Source organism: Macadamia integrifolia, chromosome 8 (assembly GCF_013358625.1).
Source record: "Macadamia integrifolia cultivar HAES 741 chromosome 8, SCU_Mint_v3, whole genome shotgun sequence".
Classification (NCBI taxonomy): Eukaryota; Viridiplantae; Streptophyta; class Magnoliopsida; order Proteales; family Proteaceae; genus Macadamia; species Macadamia integrifolia.
In genome coordinates, this window is record NC_056564.1 from 9,046,888 (window position 1) to 9,071,923 (window position 25,036).

At 37.0% G+C, this 25,036-nt stretch overlaps 4 protein-coding genes across 8 annotated transcripts in view; 2 read left to right on the forward strand and 2 right to left on the reverse strand.

Annotated features, from left to right (window-relative positions):
* Positions 1 to 7,989: 7,989 nt before the first annotated feature.
* On the reverse strand, positions 7,990 to 9,095 carry LOC122086238. Its single transcript, XM_042654976.1, has 3 exons — positions 8,905 to 9,095; positions 8,484 to 8,810; positions 7,990 to 8,391 (listed from the first exon to the last, which is right to left on the reverse strand). The coding sequence occupies exons 1-3, from the start codon at positions 8,981 to 8,983 to the stop codon at positions 8,240 to 8,242; spliced, it is 558 nt and encodes a 185-aa protein (XP_042510910.1). The 5' UTR covers positions 8,984 to 9,095; the 3' UTR covers positions 7,990 to 8,239.
* Positions 9,096 to 15,003: 5,908 nt separating this feature from the next.
* On the forward strand, positions 15,004 to 17,280 carry LOC122086023 (fructose-1,6-bisphosphatase 1, chloroplastic). The gene is made up of 4 exons (XM_042654695.1): positions 15,004 to 15,584; positions 16,129 to 16,356; positions 16,440 to 16,946; positions 17,041 to 17,280. Exons 1-4 carry the CDS (start codon positions 15,153 to 15,155, stop codon positions 17,110 to 17,112), a joined length of 1,239 nt encoding a protein of 412 aa, XP_042510629.1. The 5' UTR covers positions 15,004 to 15,152; the 3' UTR covers positions 17,113 to 17,280.
* A 1,406-nt stretch (positions 17,281 to 18,686) lies between these two features.
* LOC122085819 (transcription termination/antitermination protein NusG) lies at positions 18,687 to 21,454 on the forward strand. Its single transcript, XM_042654409.1, has 4 exons — positions 18,687 to 19,153; positions 20,183 to 20,361; positions 20,694 to 21,036; positions 21,225 to 21,454. Exons 1-4 carry the CDS (start codon positions 18,740 to 18,742, stop codon positions 21,303 to 21,305), a joined length of 1,017 nt encoding a protein of 338 aa, XP_042510343.1. The 5' UTR covers positions 18,687 to 18,739; the 3' UTR covers positions 21,306 to 21,454.
* A 335-nt stretch (positions 21,455 to 21,789) lies between these two features.
* LOC122085817 (autism susceptibility gene 2 protein homolog) overlaps positions 21,790 to 25,036 on the reverse strand; it is a 44,056-nt gene continuing 40,809 nt past the window's right edge. For 3 of the 5 annotated variants that reach the window (XR_006142228.1, XR_006142232.1, XR_006142231.1), the window contains one exon: positions 21,790 to 22,587. The gene's annotated coding sequence lies outside the window, so the exon portion shown is untranslated. The remainder of the gene's footprint in view (positions 22,588 to 25,036) is intronic. The other 2 variants (XR_006142230.1, XR_006142229.1) reach the window with 2 other exon arrangements.

The following is a 25,036-nucleotide window of genomic DNA, read 5'->3' on the forward strand; positions in this document are numbered from 1 at the left end:
CTCTCTCTCTCTCTCTCTCTCTCTCTCTCTCTCTCTCTCTCTCTCTCTCTCTCTCTTATATATATCTTATAGCAAATAGAACAATGTTCCAGAGGTGGCACTGACCTGTTCCTCACTCCCAAACTTTCTAAACAAAGGAAAGAGAAACAAAAGAAAGGAAGCGGAGCTACACGATTGACTTGCTGCATTTAACTACTGACCACATTTATATGAACAATAAAGAGTAGAGACCATCCTTAGCCGTAAAAGAGAAGGGTTCGGTGTAACCCTACTTACTTTTGTTGGGTATCTAAACGACACTAGTAGGGCAGTGTTTGGTTTGGCTTTTCAATTTTCACTGAGGCCCGGAATTGACTTTGTATATAATGTGTCTCTAACATAAAAATTAAAAAGCACCACATATCTTTTCATTTTGAAATGCGTGAGCAAGTGTAATGCATGAGGTCATTCAGAACCTAGATTGCCCTTCTTGATCACCCTAGCTAAGTCCAGTCAAGATCAAATTGTGGGCAATGATCATAGATCATTTCAACAATGAAGAAGATCCCAAAATGAGTTTGGCTTCAAGGATGTGATCAGAGTGAGATTGGGGGAAAGGGGAGAAATCATTTAATGTGAGTGGTTGTAGTGGAGATCAATGGAGATGGTCCAGGCGTGGAAGTGGGTGTTGATTGCATTATTGCTTTTGAGGAGTGTTTTTTGTCCTTTGGAGATATCTTTTTAAGATGTTTGATCCACAATATCTTTGCAATTCTTCTCCACCAAGCAAATTAATACACCAAATGTGAAACCATATATAGCTCCGTACATGTGGACATATCCTAGGTCATAGTCATAGTCACTTTGGTGGACTTCATGAATAGTCCTGTTGAACATTGCAACCACATAACTTCAAGCCCTAATTTCATACAAAATTGGACATTCTTCACATTTTGTCATAGTTGAAAGGCGACAGAGAAGAGTGGTATAGTCTTTTGAGGACTTCATACCTTCATGGCCGGTCCTCCTAAAGAATTCTAAAAATCGTGTGTCATGTGGCATGATTAATGGGATTTTCAAACCCGTTATCTGGCCATATTATGGACATCAATCTTGACTTATGCAGCGAGTGCGTATTAGGGATTTGAGAAGAACTCATCCTCAACAGCTAACCGTTAAGTAGAGAAGTGTCTAAGTATCTATAAGTCTTTACATTGAATTACCCATTACTAATGTGGGATATTACTTATGCCATCCACGTGGGACCCCAACAATAAGGCCTAGCCTAAAAAGGCATTAATTAATACACATTGTACCATGATCAATGAATCAACAATAGTCTATATTTGAATTGTAGGTAAAAATATACGGAACTTAATAAAAGGATGGTCCCAATTAGGGTTGACGCTATGCCCTACTCATGTTTATAGTACTACCGCTTCAAGCTCTTTAATTGATAGAGGTGTTACACCGATAATAAGTCTCTTGAATAGGTCTTTTAGATCATCAAACTCTTTAATTAAAAAACTCGCACAAGCTACAGCTTTGAGCTTATCTTGATCCAATAACACTTATTAGACCCTATATTTTGGTGAGACTATTTTCTAATTTGAACCCATGACTACTTCCTCACAATGGAACAATTTTACCATTGCACCAAAGTCCTCCAACATTTTTTTAAATCAAAATCTTGTTTAGATGATTAACCCTTTTTTGACTCCTATTGGAGTACTCGTCTGGCCAAACGAACCTATGAATGTCAGAATGGGAAGACTATATCCACCTTGGGCTAGTCATGTTTCAAGTCTTAGACACTATTTCCTTATATCTCAAAGAAAATCATATCATACGTGTTCGTAGAGAATACACATAGGGTTGTAGTCGGATCCACTTTGTGTATGTGTTGGCCGGGTGCGTGATCCATGCCTGATTGATCTCTGATATCCATATGGTTCGGATGTCTTTGCAATATTCGGATCTGATCATCTGACCCGTTCACTGGGACCCATATATCTTCTCAGTGGTGGGTCCCATTGCACGATTGGGGAGGATCCCATTCGTCATAATATAATCGTAGCTTTAAATTAGAACTTCCTCCCCTCCCCCAACTTTGAATTGAAGCTATCTCCCCAATCCATCCCATCATTGGTCCGAGAGCTTCCCAAGCAAGATAAAAGCAAAGGATAAAAGAATATCAAATTATGAGATTATGAGAGAGACGAGAGCAGGTTCCATCTGAGCGATTTCTTACTCGTTCTCTTTGCTAATAAATGGCATGTTGTACAAGGCTCTTGTATGTGTGAAGTTTAGAAGGTAAGAACTACGCAATCTTACCCTAAAAATATCGACAGGCTGTTTCGACCACTTAATCAAGTCACAATATTAGTCCTTTATCTGTTTCCTCTTATGCTAACCACAATTAAGGCTCTTTTTGGTTTGATTTCTATTTGTATTTATTTGACTTATCTCTATTTTTACAAGTATTTGGTATAATTTATAGCACTTATTTCTGTTTATGATAAATTATAATAAATCACAAATCATAAATTACTCTCAAGCTATTTGTGATTTGTGGCAACAAATCATTTATGTTGATTTTTGTACTACCTTAAATGAGCACATGTACAAAACTACTCAAAATCAAAGGTAAATATGTAACTTCAATATATTTTATACTTTTCCAATAAAAAACCCTAAGTCCTATCATCTCCCTCACTCAAAATTCAAAGCTGAAGGTGAAACTTGAAACCTATTTTCTCATTATATAATCTATTTAATAAAAAATAATCGAATACTATTTGTAATCTATAATTTATTCTCACAAATAATTTTTGAAAAAAAAATTAATAAATACAAATATAAATCATACCAAAGAAAACCTAAGTAATTAAAACAATAATCGATAATATTAGATCTAGAACACAGATTTGATTCCTTTTTTGAAAGGAAAATTTTATTCAACGTCTTCAAATAAAGGTTTTGAGCACAGAAAATATGATGGAGGTGTTAGTCAATGGAAGGAAAGATTATTGGCAGACAAAGCTGAATGTATAATTCTTTGTTTTTGATCTTGAAATGGGAGAAATGGAGGTGAATGTCCCCTCCTTACCCTACAATAGCTTTGTGAAAAGCCCATCAAAGTCCAAATCCAATAGATGACATTTTCAAATGGGAAGGAGATTCTTTGCTCCTTTAATGGAGACCCAAACCTGGACCCGCTTCAGAAATATTGTTTTTCCTTTACCCAGTTGGGGTTTTAATTTTTCTTCCATGTCTAACCAAAAGAAGAACCACAAATAATCTCCTTCCTTTTCATTAAAGACATGAAGCGCACCCATTCCTTGTACCAGGATTTGTCAACATCTATCAGTCCCATGGTCTTATAAAAAAGAGAGCTTATATGTTTCTTCCCGCACATGATACACGTCATCTTCCCCAAAAATTAACGGTGTCAATTTTACGTCCGGCCGGCAGTTCAATCAAGATCCACTGTAAGTGTGTTACTCAATAAGAGTAACAAATGTTTGACTAATAGCCTAACACAATTAAAGCCTAATTATAGCTTTTACAATCCATTTAGAGATAAATGCTTTTAAATGGGACACCTTGGGTTATTCACACAGAGTATTACTTCATTTTTTTCATAAAAGTTGAATGGTTCTCATTCAACCCTAATATAACCCAATTCATGTGATTATGGGATCAGCATAGGCCCGTGGGACTAATCAGGTCGAAGACCTAAATACCCGTTATTAGCAAAAAAAAAATGAGATATATGTTTCGTTAACCCATTTAAAACCTATCTAAAACGTGTTTAGCCCAATTAAAGACTTGTATCTGATTAACCATTTATAAATTGGATGACAATGCAAGGTCTGATTGTGGGGAATCTTTCTTCGTTCCCTATTTTATTTTCTAGGGTTTTTTAATTACAACCTATTTTCCGACCAATTCCAAGCCTGTGTCAGATTCCTGTTATTTGGACCTTAATGATTTTCTCCTACATCTTAGAAAACGAATCACTGGTTCCAAGGTGCTCCTACACAACCAAAATTTAAGAAATTAATCATCCACATTGACTGGTCACGTACTGTTCTATTTTGACTAAATAGCATGGATTCATAAGATCCAATGGAGATCTTTTTTTTCTATAGTTTATGGCATTAGGTGCATCGTCTATTTGGAAATTCTTTATAAGAACTGCATTAGGTGCATCATCGATTTATTTGGACATACTTTATAAGAGCTGCACTGTCAAGGAGATATGTGGAAATTCTTACCATCGCCAGCTCACTCTTCCCCCACATAATTTAATGGTCAGTTTTTGGTTTGGCCGCCTAATTATTATATGGTCTAGGCTGGAATTCAGGGTCTATCTACATATCTAAAATATCATCTACTTTGAATCATTCAAATATATTCACATTTTATAACTATAACTATAGATATATCTCCATGTTTACCCCCTAAAAAAAAAAAAATCCCCATAAGATGCCTTCTTGTATATAAGAACCGGTTTAAAATGGTACATAGAATTTATCCAATTAACTAGGAAAATGATGTACACACTAGTTATGTGTAATGGAATCTTATATACTAGTATCTTATTGGTCATCAGATCTCCCTCTTTGCATTTTACCTGTTCAATCACCCAGCATCTGTAGGTTTCAACAGGAGGAGAGAGAGAGAGAGAAGCGGCGGTAAAGAGAATGGGATTGCAACAAATGATCAATTCATGAACAACAAAGATGCAAAAAAAAGGATCGGACAATCAATAAAATGTTAGTGTGCAAGATTCCATTACACTTAACTAGCATATAGATATCTCTCCTTATATTTTCTGTCCAATTTATGTGAAACTTACTCTTTTATGTTCCCCAACGACTTAAAGCCTAAGCAAGTTGATGCAGTCGCTAGAGTTCCTGATAAGAAAGACAAAGCATGAAGGGATCAGATACTCAGATGGTCAGGTAGTCTCGAAAGTTGAAACATTCATGAATCTAAAGCTTCTAACGAAGCTCGTGGATTGACGAGTGGTGTAACGGTACAACCTGAGCCTACCATGGGCTGATGGGCCTCCAATATGAAAATCCGTTTCGAATCCAAAATCCCAATAAGTTGCAAAAGAGTAATCCTTTATTAAGGATATATACTTTAAAGTTAGATTAATCACATGCCATATTAGGACCTGATCTAATCAAATAATGTAAAATTCTTTTTTACAATCATTCATGAATACCCTTGCACCCTTTTGTAGTCTATAGATTTTCATAGCTTTACTTTTCTACATGACAAACTCTGTTTAGCTTAAAACTCGACATATATGCCAGGAATCTTGAAATCAACCTGTCTATTAAATTTAGACAACATCTAATTTGCCAAGTGGCAAAAACCAAGATCATTGTGACAAATGTGTTAGGACCTTATTGAGTAACTTGGCTCTTACTAGGGCAAGAGAACGCTACCTTGTTGGTGTAGGTATATGCTAGTACAAAGGTCAATGAGAGGACATGTGATAGCATAGTCTTTTTGCATTTATTGTGTTTAGATGTGGACACACGTAAGCTAGTTGGTAGCATTCTTTCCTTCATTATTATAATTACTGTTGTAGAAAGAAGACTACTCAGATGGGCTTCGCCAGGTTTGTAGTCCGATGGGTTTTTATCAGGGTCGTAACAGATGGCATAGGCTCATGTATTGGCCTTACCTTGTCCTTTCAAGTGGGGTGTGGGCGTGGTAACAGTCCGGTCTTGGGCCTTGGCTGATTATGTGAACGGTTGGATTTTGGTGGTAGATACTAGATAGACGGTTCCTCAGTTTCATTTTTAAATTTTTTTTTATTTCATTTTCTCATAATGAAATTTGACCCGATCCCATTTATGTGAATAGATCAGGTTCACATACGAGAATGTTCTCATACTTCTTTAGTCTACAGATTTAGAATCTATTAAATGAAGAGAGAGAAAACTGATTTTAAATCTACAGACCAGGGTCATTCTTGTACGCGAATCTGATCCGCTTTCCCCATTTATAGGTTATATACTCTAAGGGTCCGTTTGGTATCGTTTCTGTTCCAGAAACGCCGTTTCGTGTCAAAAATGAAAATTTCAGTTTCTATGTCAAAACGCAGTTTTTAAACGAAAAAATGGTGTTTCAAAATTTCAGAACCTAAACAGGATTTTTTTTTTTTTTTTTTTGTGGTCACTGTACAAGTCTAAGGGTGTCAATTTTGAACCGAAATGAAAAATGACGGTTTGAAAATGAATTGAAAAAATTGGATTCAGTTTTGGCTTCAAAAAGTGAAATTTCATTGTGTTTCGAACTGAATAAAATATAAACTGTGTGTGTATAAAATCGAACTCAACCTAAATTATACTAATCCATAGGATCATGTCTTTGTTGAGTTGTGTGACATTACCTACTGTATGCATCTTTGTTTACTTATTGTGTGCATCTTTGGTTAATAATATAAAACGGTTTGAAAGGTACTAGATTTGACATTGTAGGACTCTATCTTCATGAGGTTATATTTTCCTTCTCAAATTAAATTAATCATAATTCAAATTGAATGATCGAGATCATGTACAAATCGAGCGAAACCAAATAAGAATAGCATAAAACCGAACGATTTAGATCATGAATACTATATGGTTTCAATTTTGTTTTGATTTGTACATGTTTCACCTAAACCAAAGTGTTAAAATCGGGATCAACCAATTGACATCCTTACGTCGATAATGGCCAGAGACTAATCGCTTGACACCCCTAGTTAGTTGAGATTCTCTTACTTGTACGCTCTTCATAAAGCTACACCACCGTCACAGAATGAGAATCTTACCAACTTATAACTCTCTCAACGGAATAAGAGTGTTGTATGGTATGAAATCCTTATGGCCCAGAGAAGGACAAGGAAGGTAAATGGGTACCCATTATCATTCCTTGTTACCATAATACCATCCTAGTCCAGCGCAGACTCATTCGAACACAATATAACACGAGAAAAGTTCCTCACTTTTACAAGTAACCACCCCACCCTATCTCACACCAATGGGAGGTCATTATAAATTGATAGCTAAAATACAAAATAAAGCTAATTCGACATTTATTTTGGATAAAGGGGCCGTTTGATTTTGTTTCTACTGTTTTTGTGTCTAGAAACAGTAAAAATGGTTTTTTTTTTTTTTTTTTTTTTTTTGCACTAAGAAACGATTTTTGGAATTATAAAAAGGTACTTGATTTTTTTGTTTCCCAAAACATTTTCAATAGTGTAGTCGGGTCCAAACATTGTAGGTAACTAGGTATGCAACTCATGAGTGAAGGCATGACATTGGAATTGTAGGTATGCTTCGTTGAGATGAGCTTCAAAATGATGAAGGTAATCTAAAACTAAAAGCTTCGCACAACCAGATTGGAATCGCCACATCTGGATAGCGAGAAGCTTCAACAATGGTTTAGGGTTGGGATAGGTCGAGTGAAGTATCGTGTTTTTCACAATTTTTCTCTCTCCCACTTGTTTCTTGAAACGGAAAAACAAGTTTGATTTGTTTCTCCATTATTGTTTTTAGACACAGAAATAAGCATAAATTTCTATTTCTGTTTCCAAAAACAAGTGAAACAAAACATAAAAATCAAATGGTTTTTGGGGATGTTTTTTCGTTTCTGAACACAAAAAAAAAGGAAAAAAACACGTTTCAAGAAATAAAATCAAACGGGCCCAAAGTTTCTCTCAACCACTCGGTGAAGCATCGTACGATCCAAGGGTATTAGAACCCCCCTCCCTCCCCCCTCCCTCCCTCCTCAATCCTCAATCCTCATCCTCAATCCTCAATCGAGTGGTTCCGAAAGCATGTGGGGAACAAATTCACTGTGGTCTTAGGAAAACACGATCTTTTATTATATATTTCCTCCTCATATATGGATATGCTGGTCATCGAGTTCACCATAAAGACATCAAGTTTGCAGAGTTTTCTACCAAAAAAAAAAAATTGCAGAGTAATTTAAGCAAGGTAATTAATGTATCAACTATCAAGCTAGACTGCTCGACCCATAAATTTTAAGAAATAAAAAAAGAATGGGTTATACATCTTATAATGGAAAAATATAATAATTCTCCACCCGAACCCCAATAAATGAGCCCAAATCACCTCGCTAATGTGTATGCTTAATTACTACACAGCCAAGAAAGTGTACTAATGGCCGGGAAGGAGAGACATCTTCCTTCAAGTACGTAAAAGGAGATACCAAGAAAACTGTAATTAAATCAGATGGAAACCGGCGCCGGAGCAGCAGCAAAGAATGGGGATGATGATTCACCGGGGATAGGACCAGGTGCCACACCAGAGCTAAGGAGCTCCATCATCGCACGGTGAGGGTTCATACGTTGGCCCTCGCATAGATCCGGCAAGAACACCCCTGTTTCCATTATCAAGTCATCAGAATCTATGGGGATTCAATGAAATTAAAATCAAAACCGCCATTGATTGAACAGAGGAATGGATATATACCTTCTCCTGCAGCGAGATTGAAGTAGAGATCGACAAGGTTGGGGCATCTGTGGAGACATGAAGGGGAACAGAGCTTGGAGGTGAATTGAGGCTCAAGCAAAGCATCGGATGAAAAGCCAACAGTTTTCCTATCGACACCACAAGCCCTGACGCAGGCGTCGGTCTCAATCAACTCCGCCATCCTCTCAACCACCACCTCAGATGTCCTGCATTGGTATGCCATACTCCCCTGCTTTGTCTTGTAATTCTCCAATACGCATCTCTTCCCAGATGAAGCTATCGAGAATGCACACAAGTTGTTCGGCAAATATTCACAGACGATCTCACCTGAAACGGTAGAAACACATCACCATAATTATATTTATAAATCATAATCATAATCATAATAAACCAAATGAAGATTACAGAGAAGAAACAATACCTAAAGCTCCTTGGAGGAGGAGGAGAGAGAAGGCAAGGAAGAGGGGCATAATCATTTTGTAATTAGTGAGATAAGCCATGACGAAATTGATTAAAAACTGTGGGAATGTTTCAATAAGAGAAAATAACTAAATTTTTAAGGGGAAGAATGGGTGGAAGTGCTTGAGAAAAGACGAAGAGAGTTTGGGTTTGATTGAGTTTATATAGAACAAAGACTTAAGAGAGAAGTAGAAAACAACCAACCGAAAAGACACGTTTGGGTTGCTACCGAACTTAGGTCCTCTTCTTCCCTTAATTGACTATTAATTTTGTTTATTCTTTTCCATTTCCTTTATTATCATGTTTTTAGTTTTTTTTTTCTGTTTTCTTACTTCTTTTTTTAATAATAAAGAATTTAACGCGTTTGTATCTATCTCTCCCTCTCTCTCTCTCTAAATCTGAAATCTAAATTTGGGGAGACGTTTGGTGGTTATGGTTGAGATCAATGATTGTGTGAGTGGATGGCATTGGGCGAATATTAATCTACATATAAATACCGATACGTATCGGATATTTTTGCTCTAAAAATAAAAAACTTTGATGGGTTACTTTGGTGTCTTTGCATCAAATCTTATGGAAGAATATTGTAGAAGTTTGAAGCTTTCAATTAAAACTTGTAAGTCGTACTCTCTAGAATCTACTTTCGATTGTTCCCATGATCAAAATAGTTGGAATAGTTGGGTTTGAATAATAAGCTTTTACTTTTGCTTTTGTTTTTCTATTTAAATAATGTAAATCTTTTTGTCATTTCTCTATTATGCGCTCTCTCTATGTTAGGAATTTAATCTCACACTAGCTATTAATTAGTCACAAATTCCTCCTTCCCCTTATCGTGTGTTTGATAGGTTGATCAAATTTCATTTATTGATTTCTCAGGTTATGTGAGTCTGAAACTAATAGTTATACACATGTTTATCACTGTCGAGAAATTATTCGCTCGTAAAAATTTTTTCCCATCTATATAATAGAGAGTCCCTCCATTTAGGAGGTAAATTCCACACCAACTGTTCAAATATTCTTTTTTCGGTCTTTTTTTTTTTTTTGAGCTACTCAAATTATATTTGTCCATAATTGGTTTGAGAAAGTTTTCCTCCTCTCATGGGATGGATTTATTTTTTATTTAGACAAAGTTTTCATTCACCCGTGATTATGATTTGACAATTCAAATAAAACACTTTCTCCCCCCTCTCTCATCCCATGTTGTCTAGGCGTGCCACTGTGATTCACGTTCACCATAGCCTTAGGAAAATATGAACTTTTTTATTTTTATATTTTTTTAGAATAATTTATTAAAATGAGATAAAATAAGTTTTTTTTTTTCATATCATAATATTATGGGTTAATTTTTTGGGAAAGATCATATTATGGGTTGATTGAGGGGTGGGAAGATGTGGAACCGCGTAAGTGGAATAGTCTACGTATCGGAATGACGAGGAAAGTGAGGAAACATATATAGCAACTATAATATAGAAGGGAGAGTTCCTCAGTTCACATTGACCCAACAACCAATAGCTTGGCGCCATTTAAACTCTCTCTCTCTCTCTCTCTCTACAATGGTCGATGAAAAATAACACGAATGAAGAAAAAAGAAAAATAAAACATTTTCTTTTCCTATCACCAATCAAAAGATTTAAAAGTCATCTAGCTTAGAGGTCTGGTAACTTGGAATCCACTCCTCCATCTTTGGTTCCTCTAGTTCACCTTCTAGAGTATGACTAACCACCCCTTGAGATTCTAATATAATATGATAGTCTTCGATAATCTGTTTTTGCTTTTAAAATATAATATTTTTTAATAAAGAATTTTTTTATTGACACCACTTAAGGTTTTAAATAATTTGTATTTTTTTGTTTTTTTTTTTGTCTTCTTAGTTCAACTTTTTTTGGGGTCAAAGTAAAACTTATTATTTCATTTATATATGTACTTGGAAAAACGTGGAAGACAATAACAATTTTTTAAAATAAATATTAGGTCACATTCAAATAATTTTGCAAATATTTTTTTACTCTTGATGTAAAGAACTTTTAATTTGAGAATTACGGGGCAATCAAAAGAATGCCATTACATGTAGAGCTGTCATTCAAACAATAGCCATCCAATTTTTTTATTTTTAGATCCAAGATATAATTATAACAATATTAGGTTCACATTTATGTGACTTGGCAAGCGTATATCACCCTAATGGAGACGTAAGAATTTATAATCAATTTATAAATTTATATCTGAAGAGGAAAATGACGATCATCAGGTTGTAGCATATATTCCAACTCCCAGTTATAGAGAATCTAAATAAGACATATTCCACATCATTTGCCAATAGACTCTAACAATATGGAGAGTCAAGAAGACCTTCACTCTTGGCTGTCTTCCTTTGTTTAATGTATTATCTTCGGTGTTGTATCTTGCAACCATAAGTAATCAGTTTTTTTTTTCTGTTTACCAACAAAAAAAAAATATGTGTAAGTTTGGTTTAAGTACGCTAAAATATCAAGAAAGTGGTGGCTTGCCACTCACTACATATGAATATACCATAAAAGATGATGAGAAAATACTGATCTAGCTCTCAATCATCCAAAATCACAAGTGGACATCACTTCGTACATTTTTTTAGGTTATATTCTAGAAAAGAACCTCCTAAGTTCACTTTTATATTTGCATATCTGTGGTACAAATGGTTTAATTTGTTGGGATTCAGGTAGACCGTCTTTTAAAAACTAATCATTAGAGAGAAGATGTCCAATTCTTTTTAAGTCTTTACATTGGACAACACATATCCACTGCAAAATCTGCACTTTCGCGAGACTGCAGCGCAATTCTCATACGGATGCTACAATATTTTAGATTTAATCTTATTTTTTTTGTGACAATAAATTCTTAAATTATGACTCCCTAATAGTCAATGTGAAGCCAAGTTTCAGCTGTTGCATTCCACCCTAAAGGTAGAAGAATTATGCCTTTCATCTCATCCTAAGATAAGGATATTCCAGAGTCACCCTTCTCCCCACCTCCCTTTCTCTCTTTTCACCTTTATTTCTCTATCCAAAACTGTTAAAATCCCTTCCTCTAAGAAGCTGCATTGGATACTATGTTTTTCTTTCGCTACCTTTAGTGGCTTTTCTCTTTCCCCTCCCCCAACCGGTAACGTTTAGCATTGCATCAAGTAATAAGCATAAAATGAAATCGTTTGGCTCTATAAGACTAGTACTCTTATAAAAAGGGAATCAGAGTCAGAAATTCGATATGTGGTAGATCTAGGTCAGTTTATGATTTTGATTGGATTGAAATTACCACATCATCCTTCCACATGATAAATTTGATGTCAAACTGGGAGATCGATACCTTCTAATTTTGTAAAAATTAAAAAATTAAAAAATTAAAAAATTAAAAAATTAAAATTTTTTTTTTGTCAAAATGGAATTAGGGCCCTATTTTACTCATGACCAAAACGGCACCCTCTTCCAATTCAATGGTTAGGATTTACTTCTGGCGGAGCTGCATTCCGCAACTATATTGGTAGGCCCAGCCAACATTTGTGCCATGAAATTTTATAACATTTCCCAGAATTAGCACTTTCAATTGGACCAACTCATATAGTCCATAATGGGGCCTAAGCGGAAGAAGGTGTCTACACCAACCCACTCCTGTTAGTGGTGCAACTCAGGCAGGCTAGCAATTTAAAATTGATGGATTTTGAACAGAATCGGCCCAATTTGGCTCAAAATTTAACCCAATCCCAAATCCAATATCTAAATTGGGTATCTGAATGGAATTGATTATCTAACAAATAATCGGATCCAGAGTCCAGATACACATCATCTATCTGTTGGACTTTCAATCAGATATTCAGATAATCTGATGATGATAAACAGATTTGATATGGCTCCGCCAGGACCCACTTCAAATATAATCTGATGAAAGAAGTTATGGATATCCTTGGCGAGGATGGGGTAGTCTGGTTCTTCGGTTGGGAGAAACTAGTAATCATTAGGCCTAAAAACCACTCCTTATGAATTGATTGCTCAGTTATCTTTGAGCTTTTAACCGATCCGGCTACTTTGTGGGGGGTGGCAACGCACATTTGACGTTCTGGAACGTCTAAACATGTGCTCCAGGCCGTTAGATGTACTTTGTCTCGCCATAGAGGATCCCTATCAGCTTTTAACTTTTAAACTCCATCGCGCAACAAAACAAGAGAATACTACTTGCAGATGCAAGTACATGCCACCAGGCACGGCCAATGAGAGGGTAGACAAGAACATCTTCAGCATAGAGTAATATTGTCTTTCCACATCCTCTGTGTCTAGGCTTAGACATACATAAGCAGATAGCGTTCTTTCTTCTAAAAAAATATATTTATAGATCACATATCATGTTAGACTTTTCTATTGGTCCAATGGGCATGTTAGTCCACTCCAACCATTAACTAGGGCAGACTGGGCTTCGTTTCTAAATGCTGCCTGTAATATGGGCCACTCCAGCTTTTCCATGGAGAATTTCCTTATGAAAAACTGACCTTTACTAGGGGAAAAATGATCAAAATCCTTTGTTTTTCTCATCCCTGTTTTTCCTTGTTTTACTACCTGCAAAACGCGACACATGGACAACAAGGAGACCAACGATCAAGATTGGGTGAGGATTATTACATCCGGTGTGTTGGTCTTAAAATTGTCCACGTGTCGCGTTCTGCAGGTAGCAAAACAAGGAAAAACAGGGATGAGAAAAACAGAGGATTATTTTCCAGGAAAAAAAGGGGTGTAGTCGTCAATGGAAAATTACGGAAATGTTCGGACCAACTTTGATTGGCAACCCTATACATGTTTTGGGTTGTTTTAAATTATAAAATTCAAAAACAACCAATCCCATTAGTTCCCTTTCAGTTCGAAGAGATACAATTCAACTCAGTTTGGTTGCAAAGGAAATAATGGAAGGAAAGTGAAATTTTAAAACATATAAAAGAAACTTTTGTAATCAATAATCCGCATGGTTATGTCATCAACTCCAAATCGTTCTATATTTAATTATTAAATTTAATATAATTTTGCATCTTTAAATCCCTTGGATATGAACAGTAAAATAAAAATTACATCTAAAATGTATCATCACTAAATATGATAAGAAATTTAAATAGTGTATACAATCATTTTGGGTAATGATTATAAAAAATATCTTTTAAGTTTTGAAAATTTTCATTTTCCTTCCCTTCAATTTTCCTTACGATCAAATGGTGCCTTCGATTTAAAAAGTAAAATAAAAGCCTGGTTTTGTGAAATTGGGTTGGATTGAGTTGGTTTGGGCCATGTTTAGTACATGCTATATAAATAACCTTAAACAGATGGTTTTTTATTGTTTCTACGAAAAATCAACTCTTGATGCCTATATAAATCCTATTTTTCAGGGGGGTGGGGTGTGGGAAGATTTGCTATCATGCCATTAATAAGGAGTCCGAATCAAATCCTCGTACGAAAACCATTTTCGTACAGTGCCTAATCCACATATGAAATCCAATTATTCTCTCGCTTCTTACATTAGGCTTTCACATTGAGTGGATCTCATGTGTAAAATCGAAAACCGTAGAAAAATAGTTCTCGTACGATTACCTAATCCAAATAAGTTTTACATGATCCCAAGGGGTAGTTCGATTGGTTAAACTTTCCTTGAGGCCTATCTATTTTTTTTTTTTTTAAATTATAATAAATCCTACATGGAAATACAAAAACTCAATCCTAAATAAGTAAATGGGCTGGAAATTCCAGCCAAGGCTGGACAAATCTGGCTAGGCCACTTTAGGTTGGAGGCAGCCCAGCCCAAATTGCCGCCCAAGGTCCTACTACTGCGGGCTGGAGACGCCTGGGAAAGGCGAGGCGTACGCACCACGCGCCTTTGTGGAAAGGAGAGTGTGTGTGGGTGTGAGCGGCGTCAGTGCGTCAAGGAATGCAATGAATTCCCAGGGTGAGCTAGAGATCACAAAAGGGTTGACGAGAGTAGGATAAGTGGGGTCCATTAAAACAGAAATCTCTGCTAGCCTTACGTTCCCACCACTACAATACTCTTAACGCAATCTCATATCCTTCGCAATAGAAGCAGTTATTTTGGAAGAAAAAAAACCCCAAAAAATGAACGAGAAAGGCGTCTGAGGAGGAAAGAAGAGAAAAACGAGAGTGATCCACTTACAGGTGAAAGCAAAGAGGATTCAGGAAAGGCAAAGCAGCCATGGTTGCAGCAATCTCAGTGACGTCATCGCGGTTCCTCGTCTCGAGCTCCCGCCGTTCTCCGTTCCAACTGTGCGTCTCCGGTGCAAACAGTACACTACTCTTATGCCCAAGCAACAACAGCCACAGGCACAGCTTTGCCGGAGGTGACAGTTCAGGGATACGATGCATGGCTCTGGAGACTGAGCCGGAGGCGAAGTCAAAGAAGAGAAGTGCGTTTGAGATTGAGACCCTTACAAATTGGTTGCTGAAACAAGAACAAGCTGGTAACATCGATGCCGAGCTCACGATTGTGCTCTCTAGCATTTCTACGGCGTGTAAGCAAATTGCTTCTCTTGTGCAGAGAGCCGGCATCTCCAAACTCACTGGTGTTCAGGGCGCCGTTAACATTCAAGGAGAAGATCAAAAGAAGCTTGATGTCGTCTCTAACGAGGTTGGTACTCTTTATTCTAGTGGGATTCGATTCGGATAGAATTCATCTTTAAAGGTAATCATTAAGGAGAGTGTGGAAGTATTCATAAGTCTCCACATCATACTACTCACATTCAGTATTAATTCTGCCCACCGCATCCATTAGAGATTCATTCAGATACTTTATAAGTCACGATCCACAAAATCATATATTCGAATTGGTCCACCTTCACCTCTCTATCTGGTTGTACCCTACAACCCCTCTCACGGAGGGGAATCAAATTCAATTTCACCTCCAAAAAAGCATACCCGATGCACAAAACCACCGCATGCGTGAGGTCCAGAGGGCAAGAATTATGCACTGTTGTGCCATGAATATTGAGACGCTATTTCAACCACTTGACCACTGGATTACAACTTTCATACCTTTACTGTTGGACCCAAGAATTCATCTTCACCTTACATCAAATAAAAATTCATCTTTTCTGTGATTTAATCAGTGCCGTTTCTTTTGATGACTGTGATACTGTATATATATGGATAAGATGGGTTTGATGAACACGCAGGTGTTCTCTAATTGCTTGAGATCAAGTGGACGGACGGGCATCATAGCATCAGAGGAAGAGGACGTGCCAGTTGCGGTGGAGGAGAGTTACTCAGGGAACTACATTGTCGTATTCGACCCACTCGACGGATCTTCCAACATTGATGCTGCCGTCTCCACCGGATCAATCTTTGGTATCTACAGCCCCAACGATGAATGCCTTGCTGACGTCAGTGATGAATCTGCCACGGTAATTTCCCCAAATACCCTTATGGCGTGAACTATGGTCACAAACTCTTGATGATAAATTTTTAACACGTGGCATGGATGCAGTTAGACAAAATCGTACAGAAGTGTGTGGTGAATGTATGCCAACCTGGCAGCAATTTATTGGCTGCAGGCTACTGCATGTACTCCAGCTCAGTGATCTTTGTGTTGTCCATAGGGAAAGGAGTGTTTGCCTTCACCTTGGACCCAATGTATGGAGAGTTCGTTTTGACCCAAGAGAGTATACAGATACCCAAATCAGGTAAGATCTACTCCTTCAATGAAGGAAATTACCAGTTATGGGATGACAAACTGAAGAAATACATGGATGACCTCAAAGACCCTGGACCTACTGGGAAACCCTACTCTGCCCGTTATATTGGTAGCCTTGTCGGCGATTTTCACCGGACACTTCTCTACGGCGGAATCTACGGATACCCGAGGGACAAAAAGAGCAAGAATGGGAAACTTAGGCTCTTATATGAATGTGCACCCATGAGCTATCTAGCGGAGCAAGCTGGAGGGAAAGGTTCCGATGGCCACCAAAGAGTACTCGATATTCAACCAACTGAGGTGAGATCAATTACTGACATATATATACATACATATGTACATATATACATACATATATATATAATATTCTAAGGACTCGTAATTTCTTTGACAGATACATCAGCGTGTGCCACTTTACATTGGAAGTGTTGAAGAAGTTGAGAAATTGGAGATGTATTTGGCTTGATAATGATCTCAAGACGCCAATATGCCCTCCTCATTTTGGTTGCTCGTAAAGATGATTGATTCTATTCTAGTAGTGCATCCTCATTCCCCAGTGTATATGAAACGTTGTAGCTTTAAACTTAAAAAGCTTGGGGCAAGCCTGAATGAATTTGAAAATATTTATAATGCATCAGATTTTTGTCACATTTCGTTTTGAGTATACAACAATTAAAAAAAAAATGGGATTAATAGGGTCGGTTACATGGGGATTTCAAGTAAAGACGAATATAAAAATATATGCAAAAGATTGACCGGTTATGGCTAATCACAATAAGGTATTGACTATCTACTTTTTATGTTCCATATAGATCGATCAAGCCAAAATATCCTACATGCATTTTTAACATCATAAGACCGAAATCTTATGATGTTATCCCATGCTAATGTATTCAAAGCATAAGCTTGCTTTGAGCACTCTAATTTTGTCAAAGTAATAGTACCACAGGCATGCTGACAGAAGGGACAAGACGATCGGTACACACCGTGAGACGGACCTATCAACCCATCCCAAAGTCTAACTACGAACTTTTTAACTATGTGAGATGACATTCTTTTTTAGTATATATTTGATAAATACTGAAGGAACAAGAATAAATTCAAATTTCTTTTGCCTTAATGATGTTTACATATACCAAAAATTCAACCAAGCACATTCACCAGAAAAAATAATCCTTTAATTTGTATTGAGTATGAATTCTACAAAAAAAAATAATAAATATGTGACATATAAGGATTTGGCTCCTCTCCAATGCACTGGGGGTCCAACCTGGCATTCAATGGCTAGGAGGATATGAACACACACCTCAACTCATGGATGTACACCCCTAATATTATTGCAGTCGTTGAATGTTAGATTAAGCACACACTGCATCTAGAGAGGATCTTTTTTCATTATGTAAATTAAAAGAAGGTACAACTACATAAATGTAAATTTAAAAAGAAAATCATGTGAATGTCAAAATGATTTTTTTTTTAAATAAAAGTCAAAAAATAAAATTAAGCTATAGTTCCTCAAATACGTATTAAATGTTGGTTGAAAAGACAACCATCATCGTCCTTCACAGTCTCAATGTCAACATCAAAATCGATTAACAATTCCATGATGGGGAAACTCCTACACCAAAAACCTCAAAATAGTTCGATTTCTCTATGTGGAAATAAACCAAGACAAATAGAGAGACTACCTCCATTATCCCAGGGAATCCTCAATACATTCTATCCAACTGGTTCTACCTCTCCTTACCCCGAAAAAAAAAAAAAAAGTGGTTCGACCTCTCCCATGTACTGGTAGGCGTGTAAAAACCTAGCTCAAATCGAAAATTAAAGTTCCTTCAAACAGTTTGACTTGGGATTGACTCATTTTCAAACCAGTATTAATTCAGCCCGACCGAAATAGAACCGAACCAACCGTTTGACACGATTTGCACACCGCTGTTATTCATTATTGAGTCTAAGAGCCTACTGCCTACCTTTGCCGCCGACATTATCCAAGAGTCTAAGGACAATTATGTCCATTCGTGTTCAACTTATTGACAGAAACAAAGCTCAAATCGTCACTTTTAGATTAAGCTCTTCAACAAAGCTAGAAGATGAAGCAAGGGCTTTTGATATGGAGTCCTTGCTGCCATCATCCCGCTCTATCCTTCCCGCAATCTCTTTCTTCTCTCCCATCCCTTCGCATTCACAGAACAAGTCACAAAACTGTGATATCTGCAACTACCGATTCGGTTAATAGCGAACAATTAACAGCTCGGGAGAGGAGACAGCTAAGGAACCAGAGGAGAGAGAGCAACGCCACCAATTGGAAAGAAGAAGTCGAGGAGAGGCTCTTGAAGAAGCCCAAGAAGAAGCATGCTTCTTGGAAAGAAGAGTTGAACCTCGACAACCTCGCTCTCTTGGGTCCACAATGGTGGGTTGTTCGGGTTTCGCGGGTTTCTAGTGAGGAGACCGCCGATCGGCTTGCTGAAACTCTTGCCAGAAACTACCCAGACATCGAATTCAAGGTGATTTAGCTATAATTTTCTTTCAATTATGGTGTTAGAAAACCCATCCCCACAAAAATTATGGTGTTAGAAGCTCTTGCAGTTGGATTTGGAAATTAGGTTTATTTGATTCGTGAGCTTGTAAAAGAAGCAATTTAAGTTGTTTTCTTCGCTGTAGTCAAGGGTTTGGTTTACATGTATTTATTAATTATTTCTTTTTTCAAATGATGTTTTTAGTTATTCATTGATTCATTAATGCCAAGGGGGAGATTTGGAAAATTATTTGTGATTTTAAAAAATATATTTTTTAATATAAATGGAATCTCCTTTGTATTTTGTTCATTGTGCTGATAACTATTAATATATTTCTCTATCAAATGCATGCCAGTGATGTAGAATTGACTGAAGTAAAGCTCCAGGAGTAGGAAAGAAATGTGAAATGTAAGAAATAAAAGGCAGGAAGAAGAAGAAAGCCATCCCACAACCCCAAACAGTAGAGGCAAAATGCCTAATTATTCGAGAGAGAGAGAGAGAGAGAGAGATTTCTTATCATTGGGTTGCAATACTAGATTTTGTTTTGCTTTATCAGAGGTATTTTACTGTAATTGATAGTTGGATTATTCATAGGAAAATAAAAACGAAAAAGGAAAAAATAATAAAACTGTTATCATTCTGTGATTACAGTGGGAACATGAAGACATTGAAGAACTAAGTTCATTGCCAAGCCTGTTCAATTTGCAATATATGTATTGTGTTTAAGTAATCTTCCACTCCTTTTCTTCTTATTCATTAGTTTCATTGAATGGATTAAATTCTTTCTTGTAAGTTATTGTTTTGCTAAGATTACTGAAGACAGTTAACATAAACAGAGATAATTCAGCACCCCCCTCCCCCCTTCTCTCCATTTGTTTACCACTCCTATGTTTTCACTGCTTTTTCATTCATTATCAAAATTCATTTTAGTTCTTCTGCTGGAACTTTAGCACAATGTCCAGACATAATTGGACCAAATAGATGGTTCTTACAGCAGATCTTCCCGATTCTATTCAGGTCTATGCTCCCGCTACCCGGGTTAAAAGGAAGTTAAAGAATGGCTCATACTCAGTTAAACACAAACCCCTCTTTCCAGGGTGTGTCTTCTTAAGATGTGTGCTGAACAAAGAGATTCATGATTTCATCAGAGAATGTGATCGTGTTGGTGGCTTTGTTGGATCCAAAGTTGGTAATACGTAAGAGTCTTGTTTTCTCACTAGATAAACTTGTTGGAACTACTTGTCACAGACTAGGAAATAAGTTTAGGGAATCTTGCAGTTGTTTAAAAGCCATTTATCTTTAGATTCAGGCTTGTATTAGAGCAGTCAAATCCACCTTTAAGGTGATGACTGTAGCACCTAATTGTCCGGTGTCAAGTTTTCAAACTAACATGGAAATTGCTAGAGTCAAGCTGGTTGGGGAGAATTTTATCTCATGATTTTATGGAGCTCCCTTACTTCTTTTCATGAACATGTTCTCCAATGGACACCAATTACTATAATGTGGAACCGCTCTCTATTCCTTGTAGAAAAAGACAGATCAACAGGCCCAGGCCAGTTTCTTCTTCAGACATGGAGGCAATTTTTAGACAAGCAAAGGAAGAGCAAGAAAAAGCTGACCAAGCCTTTGCAGAAGAGCAACAAGAAGAGCTCTTCAATGGGGAGGTGCATCAGGAATACAGAGATGTTACAGGATCTGTGAAAGATAGTAAACCCAAAAGGCGGTTAAGAAAAGGTATGGAACCCATCGCGATTAACCCATCGACAGGAGAAGATAAGCTCCTTTCACCTGGAGCTTCTGTTCGAGTTTTGTCTGGGCCATTTGCTGAGTTCACGGGCTGTCTTAAAGATATGGATCACAAAACTGGAAAGGTACGCCATTCTATCAAATAGTAATTCCTTGTGATTAACAGCCACTACAGAAATTTTGTTCACAACTACCAATTTGAACAGACAATAATGTTAGTTTAATGCCTAAACACAAAATATTTTGGGTTAAGCATATTCTTTTAACTTTTAATGAGGTTGAAAGTAATTTGATAATAATTTTCTCCTTTCAGGCAACTGTTGGATTTATGTTATTTGGGAAAGAGAGTATTGTAAATCTAGATGCCAAAGAAGTTGTCGCAGAGACAACATGATGGAGATGGGTTTTCACCGGACGGTGATTATGTGAAAGGTTAAGTCCCATCATTCCATAAAATTCAGTTCCTTTTTTTGTTACCAAAAACAAGCTGATCCTGAAGCAGTGAAAAGGCCCTTGGTTTTAGATCAAATCAACAGTTGAGCATGTGGTGTTTTATAGCTTTAGGTTCCAGGGAATTGAATAATGCCTTGAACCATTGGGCACAATGGAATTATAAAAAAAACCTTCAGCACACAGCACTCCAGTGACTAATTTAGAAAGGTGGGTGTTTTATGGACTTCATCATGAACATCTTTTGAGGTTTTGCAAGCTCTTTACGAAACATCATAGGATCAAATCATCTGGTGAAGAGTTTCAAAGTAGCATTGTTGCCTCTCTCTCTCATGCAGACTATGCAGTGGACCAGTAAGGTCTCTTGAATATGCATCAGGCGTCTCTTTAGAAATCGTGCATCATGCCTAGTGCTCCAAACTTGTAGATTTACAAATCATGATCACATGCAATTCATATATTTTCCAAGTTCTCTTATAACAAGATCAAATATTCATCGACTTAGCATCTACATCTGAAGTCACTGTGCTATCCCCTATCATCATCAAGGTCCTAATTCCCAACTTCCCAAAGTGGAGATGACTCAATATGCTACTGGTTTCACTGTGTCAGAGACTCCAATTAAATCCCTCCTTATTTCCATCAACAGAAACAACTTGAAATTGTCATACCAGTCATTTAAAACACTACCAACTACCGCTGGACCTGGAGAGCCTAAACAAGAACCAACCACATTTCACTTTAAAACAGTGAAATGGCTGTGGAGACCAGGCTAGAAGGAGCGTTTTCCATCTTCGGATTCCCTCTGCACCTCAGACATTCAACCCATTGATGTTGCCACTCATTTTTTCCGCCACTGCTGCAACCTCGTGCCCTTTCACCCCCCCTCATCTCCCTCTGCCTTGCTGCCCTCCTGCCCCATCAAGGTCATTCTTTGCGTTAACTGAAGTACTGAACATTGCATTCTCTTATACTCTTCTTCTCCAATGAGATATATATGTTGGGAAGATACGTCGCCCAACGAAGAGGGATTCTAAAATCGCAACACCCCCTAGATGAATGGCCAAAATTGTCGAGTGAAGTAATTTGAATACTAATAGCCTCTTTCCTATTTAAAGCTTTTGTTCCTTTTCAGACTTAAGAGAGTGCACAATAGTCTAGAGCATTGATACATATGCATGGCCATATATGGTTGATGCCAAGGACTCTCATACCTTCCCGCCCATCTATTTGAATGAAAATATATTAAATGAATAGTCATTGGATGAAAAATAAATGAAAATATTTCATTTCCTATAGGAATAAGCATATAGATCCAATCCAATCACTAGGATTATTAATTAATCACAAGTGAGCACTAATACTTACTAATAAAAGTAGTGAGTATTGAGACTTGATATCCTTCGCAAAAATCTGCCACCAGAAATCCATGGGTCGAATGGGGCTAGGCGATAAAAGTCCTGTTTTGTTATTAAAACTTGGCTGGTGGTTGACAACCCAACGGCTCCTAGGGCTGCATTTCTAAGGGAAAGATACTTTCCAAATATACATCTTTTGAACCAATCTCTTCATCTTAAGAAAAGCTCATTGAGTGTGAACATCATTTTGACAATTTTACTAAACCTTGACAAAATATTTATTTGCAAATTTTCTTTTTGGCAGTGTTTATTGGCAATTTGGGATTTGGATACGCCGAAAATGTACATTTATTGGATTCTTTATAAACTTTCATCATATCGCCTAGTTTTTTTCGCTTTCAGTCCCAGCCCATCAGGCGTTCTCAAATCCATCATAGGTCATGAAACCATAGTTCTAAAAAACAGAAGTCACTATCGACAAGATCAGAACGATATCAGTCAAGGATCCCATCACAAATGTATTCTCTTAAAGGTAAAATCATAATAAAAAATAGTTTCTTTAAATAAACAAGGATACAAATGTATTCTCTACAGGTAAAATCATAATAAAAAATAGTTTCTTTAAATAAACAAGGGCACATCTGCCCGATATGGTCCAATCCAGATTGTTCCTGATGGTTTAGGAAAAGTTTTGGCCTTGATAGATCCCGTGTCATAGAATCTTGCATGGAACACGGGACCGCTTCAAAGTTTTTTCCCTCAAAATTGAAAGACGCAAATTAAATAGGATTCTTCTTTTTTCTTTTTCTTTTTTTTGGGTTTCTCTTAATGAAACATAGTCATATGTACATGCACGAGGTTACAAACATAAGTTCCATCAAACATTCAACATAATTAATGGACCCAATAAGAAAATAAACGTTTGGCTCATTGAAATTGGCCAACAGATTTTAACAATAGCGTGGTCCATTATGCCTTTGAATGAAATATGAGTTACAAAAAAATTAAAAAAGGTGCAGATGATAGAATTGACTAATAACTCTAAACTGCAGCTATTTGACACCCTCACCCAGGGTAGATATTTGGTATAACATCAAGGGCACCTTTGACCCGCAATGCATTCACCAATGAATTATCACCTCCCTTCCCCCCCCCCCCCCTCCCCTTTCCACTAGCTGTTTAACGAGAGATATTTGCCTAGACCTGAATCGCAGTCAAGAAAAAATTGAACGATACAGTTTAAACTGCACCTATTCGACACCCTTACCCAGGGAGCAGTAGATTTACAAAAAGCCTTTAAACAAGTAGATATTTAGTATAATATCTAGGTCACATTTGACCCGCAATGCATTCACCAGTGAATTATCACCTCCCTTTCACCTCCCACCTCCCACCTCCCACCTCCCACTAGCGGTTTAACGAGAATATTTGCCTAGACCTGAATCGCAGTCAGAAAAAATTGAACGTTACAGTTTAAGGTGCCACAGAACACTCTCTCCGTTTCTCACATTGACATCTTTAAAATGGTTTAGGCTTCAAATTCAGAAGGAATGAATCAATGGGATGCAAACAATATCTATTATTTGGGAATTTTGAAATGACGTTGTCTAACATCACAGAGTTACACACAGGAAGCACACAACATATGATTTAGCCCTACAATACTACTTTAAGAGGAATAAAAACGATGACAAATTGGTATTTGAAAAATACCATCATCTAACCCAACAAGAACCTGAAGGGCCTAGCAGAAAACACAAACTTCAAGATACTTCAACCTTGCCACTTCTGAGAAACATTCAAACTACAATTACCTAACGTTCAGAGCATCAACTAGAAAAGAAATATATGACCTGCAAAACTAAGATTTTTCCTAAACAAGCTAAGGTAGAAAGAACGAAGAATTGATTAGCTCACATTGGATAAATATATCCATTTTTTTATTTTTTTGAATAGAATTCAATAACAAACCAGAGTAATAACAATTCATCTTGTCCCATATTACAATGAATCTCAATTACCGATCTTTCAACATTGTTAAGACCGCAATATCAAAGAGATCTAATCTTCTAGGAACTTATGATCTTAGATCCCCTCAGCTGATTGAATTGCTAAAGTAAATCACATGTTGCAAACCTTTTCACGCAAACAGAGAAATTTTGTGTCATACCACCCACCCCTCGAGGAAAAATAAAGGACAAGCAATATTAGTTTGTATACTGCTACTGGACCTACACTATCATTCTGCTCCCAAAGAATACATACAAGCTTCTGGACACGGCCAATAAGGATAAAATCTGGAAAAGATATGCTCCCC